The sequence below is a fragment of the Chiloscyllium plagiosum genome, chromosome 2 (genome assembly GCF_004010195.1).
Source record: "Chiloscyllium plagiosum isolate BGI_BamShark_2017 chromosome 2, ASM401019v2, whole genome shotgun sequence".
Taxonomy (NCBI): domain Eukaryota; kingdom Metazoa; phylum Chordata; class Chondrichthyes; order Orectolobiformes; family Hemiscylliidae; genus Chiloscyllium; species Chiloscyllium plagiosum.
In genome coordinates, this window is record NC_057711.1 from 4410493 (window position 1) to 4414360 (window position 3868).

Sequence of the window (3868 nt, forward strand, 5' to 3'; positions counted from 1 at the left end):
CAGCACGGTTTTGTGAAGGGTAGGTTGTGCCTCACAAACCTTATTGAGTTCTTTGAGAAGGTGACCAAACAGGTAGATGAGAATAAACCAGGTTGATGTGGTATATATGGATTTCAGCAAGGCGTTCGATAAGGTTCCCCACAGTAGGCTATTGTACAAAATGCGGAGGAATCGAATTGTGGGAGATATAGCAGTTTGGATCAGTAATTGGCTTGCTGAAAGAAGACAGGTGGTGGTTGATGGGAAATGTTCATCCTGGAGTCCATTTACTAGTGGTGTACCGCAAGGGTCAGTGTTGGGTCCACTGCTGTTCGTCATTTTTATAAATGACCTGGATGAGGGCGTGGAAGGGTGGGGTAGTAAATTTGCAGACGACACTAAGGTCGGTGGAGTTGTGGATAGTGACGAAGGATGTTGTAGGTTACAGAGAGACATAGATAAGCTGCAGAGCTGTGCTGAGAGGTGGCAAATGCAGTTTAATGTGGACAAGTGTGAGGTGATTCACTTTGGTTGGAATAATCGGAATGCAAAGTACTAAGCTAATGGTAAGATTCTTGGTAGCGTAGATGAGCAGAGAGATCTCGATGTCCATGTACACAGATCCTTGAAAGTTGCCACCTAGGTTGACAGGGTTGTTCAGAAGGCATACAGTGTTTTAGCTTTTATTAATAGAGGGATCAAGTTCTGGAACCATGAGGTTATGCTGCAGCTGTACAAAACTCTGGTGTGGCCGCACTTGGAGTATTGTGTACACTTTTGGTCAACGCATTATAAGAAGGATGTGGAAGCTTTGGAAAGGTGCAGAGGAGATTTACTGGGATGTTGCCTGGTATGGAGGGAAGGTCTTCCGAGGAAAGGCTGAGGAACTTGAGGCTGTTTTTGTTAGAGAGAAGAAGGTTGAGAGGTGACTTAATAGAGACATATAAGATAATCAGAGGGTTAGATAGGGTGGACAGGGACAGCCTTTTTCCAAGTATGGTGACAGAGAGCACAATGGGGCATAGCTTTAAATTGAGCGGGGGTAGATATAGGTCAGAGGTAGTAAGGGTATGGAATGCTTTGCCTGCAACCGTAGTAGATTCGCCAACTTTAAGTACATTTAACTCGTCATTAGGCAAGCATATGGACATACATGGAATAGTGTAGGTTTGATGGGCTTCAGATTGGTATGACAGGTCAGCGTAACATTGAGGGCCAAAGGGCCTGTACTGCGCTGTAATGTTCTGTGCTCTATGTTCTAAGAAGGCAGCTCACCAGCACTCTCTCCTGGGCAATTAAGGATGGGTATAATAAATACTGGCCTTGCCAGTTATGTTCACATCTGATGAAAACAATATTGAAGTTTGTGTGAAATATGCATAATAGATTTATGAGAATGATTCCAGGAATGAGAAACTTTAACTTCAATTATGTGGAAAAATTGGAGAGGCTAGGTTGCTTTTCTTAGAGGAAATTAGGTTGAGATGAGATGTGATACAGCTATTCAAAATCTTGAGACGTACAGGCAGAGAAAAAATGTTTTTGTGTAAAAACAAAAAGAATAAGGTTTCAGAGAGAGGCATGAAAAGCACGTTATTTTACACAGCAAGCAGATAGGATCTGGAATGTACAGCCTCGGAACATAGTGGAGAAAGTTTAAATTGTCTTTCAAGAGGAAATTAGATGAGCACCAGCACACAAAGGGTTGCATGTGAAAGACAGGGGATGGGACTAGTCAAATCTCTTGCAGAGAGCTGAAGTTGACTCAACATCTGAGAGAGCACTTTCAGTGACGTAATACTTCTCTGATTCTATTCAATGTTTTTGACATTAAAACATTCGTTATCAACACAGTTCAATTCCAAAAAAACATAAAACAATCGTTTTTACTTCACTTACCAAAATACTGAAGCCATGAGGGTCACTATTATCCCTGAGTAGAACATATGAGCAGTGTCCACGAAACTCAAACTGGCTTTCACTGAATGTGGAGATATAGGTATTTCCAAAGCCAGTTGCTAAACATTGAACTACATTTTCACCTGTGGGAATAGAGGATAGTCAAATTGAACATCACTGTATCTTATTAGCTTATCCTCAGATTTACCCAATTTTATCTATGGACCGTAGAATCCCTAAAGTGTGGCAACAGGCCCTACGGCCCAACAACCAACACCAACACTCTGAACAGTATCCCACCCAAACCCATTCCTTTATCCCATTACTCTACATTTACCCCTAACTAACACATCAGGCAATTTAGCATGGCCAATTTACCTAACCTGCACATCTTCGGATAATGGGAGGAAACTTATGCAGACATGGGAAGAATGCACAAATTCCACACAGAGAGTTACCCAAGGCTAAAATCGAACCCAGGTCCCTAGCACTGTGATACAGCAGTGCTAATCACTGAGCCAGCGTGCTGCCCAGACAATAAATTGTATCAGTTTGAAACTCTGCATCAATACTGAATGTACAGTTGGTTCTCATAAAATGATAATTCCATTCTCATGCTATCTTGCATTATAAGACAATTGCTCAAGAGCCACACCATTTCAACTAATGGGGTCAGAGTCGCATTATAGCCAATACAGGTAAGGAAAGTTCACAGCGTACAAATCACAGTCTAAATTCTTCAATTGTGTTAAAGCCAATTCGCATTGAAGAAATACGGCATAACAGAACCGACTATAGTTAAAATGTGTGACAACAAAGGGCATTCTTCTTAACTGTATAATGATTGTTGTAGGTTTTTGTGTACAAGCATAAGAAATAGAAGTAAATGTAAACTATTCAGTCCCTCAAGACTCCTTGGCCATTCAACTCAACTGTAACTGATCTTCTACCTTTACCATACTTTAACACTACTTCCTACATATATTTGATTCCTAAGAGCTAAAAATATCTGTCGAACTCAATCTTGACTACATTCAACAATGCAGTTTCAGCAACATTCTGGGGTAGACAGTTCGATAGATTTTCAACTGTAAAAGAGAAGAAACTTCTCATCCGAACCAGTAGTGTAGATGAAATGGAACCAGTAGATGTAATATAGATTGGGGAGGGTGGCTGTTTGAGGTTGAATTCACATCCGGCATGTGGGAATCTTTTAAAGGCAATGGTTCTCTGAACACAAAGGATAAGGATAACAAGATTCAGGAATCTTGGATAACAAGAGTAATTGACAGCTTAGTCAAAAAGAAAAAGGAGACATACATAAGGTTGAGAAACTGAAAACAGACAAAGTACATAGAACATTCACTTTGAGTGCGAGCAGCAGCTAAGGTAAGACAGTTTGTTTTAAAATTACTTACCGGTAGCGGGCAGCGGTGTTTTTTTCTCTCTTCACAGAAAGAGCAGGAGCAGCAGGGGGAAGTGACGAAGACCAGAGGGGCAGCCGGATAGGTTTTTGTTTCCCTTTAAAAGCGCGCAGGAGAAGAACCCGAGGCACTACAGAGGTAGTGCCTCCCACCCGCCCTCCTCCTCTAACCTAAATAATAAGACCCGTTGTGGTAAGTAGGTAAGTGCTGCATTTTGCTTGTTGTATACTTTAGACCCAGTTTTTTTTAAAAATAAATGTTAGCTTTAGAGGGATGGCAGTGAAGGCAGTGCAATGTTCCTCCTGCAACATGTATGAGGTGAGGGATGCCATCGACGTCCCTGCCGATTACACTTGCAGGAAGTGCACCCATCTCCAGCCCCTCCAAGACCGTGTTAGGGAACTGGAGCTGGAGTTGGATGAACGTAGGATCATTCGGGAGGCAGATGGGGTCATAGATCGGAGCTTTAGGGAAGTAATAACTCCAAAGATTGCAGACAGATGGGTGACAGTGAGGGGGACTGGGAGGAAGCAGCCAGTGCAGGGACCCCCTGCGGCCGTCCCCCT

At 42.4% G+C, this 3868-nt stretch overlaps 1 protein-coding gene across 1 annotated transcript in view; it reads right to left on the bottom strand.

The window, feature by feature from the left end:
• LOC122556526 overlaps window positions 1-3868 on the bottom strand; it is a 186952-nt gene that overhangs the window by 25452 nt on the left and 157632 nt on the right. The window contains exon 5 of the mRNA XM_043703276.1: window positions 1879-2021. Within this exon, the coding sequence (XP_043559211.1) occupies window positions 1879-2021 (143 nt within the window). The remainder of the gene's footprint in view (window positions 1-1878; window positions 2022-3868) is intronic.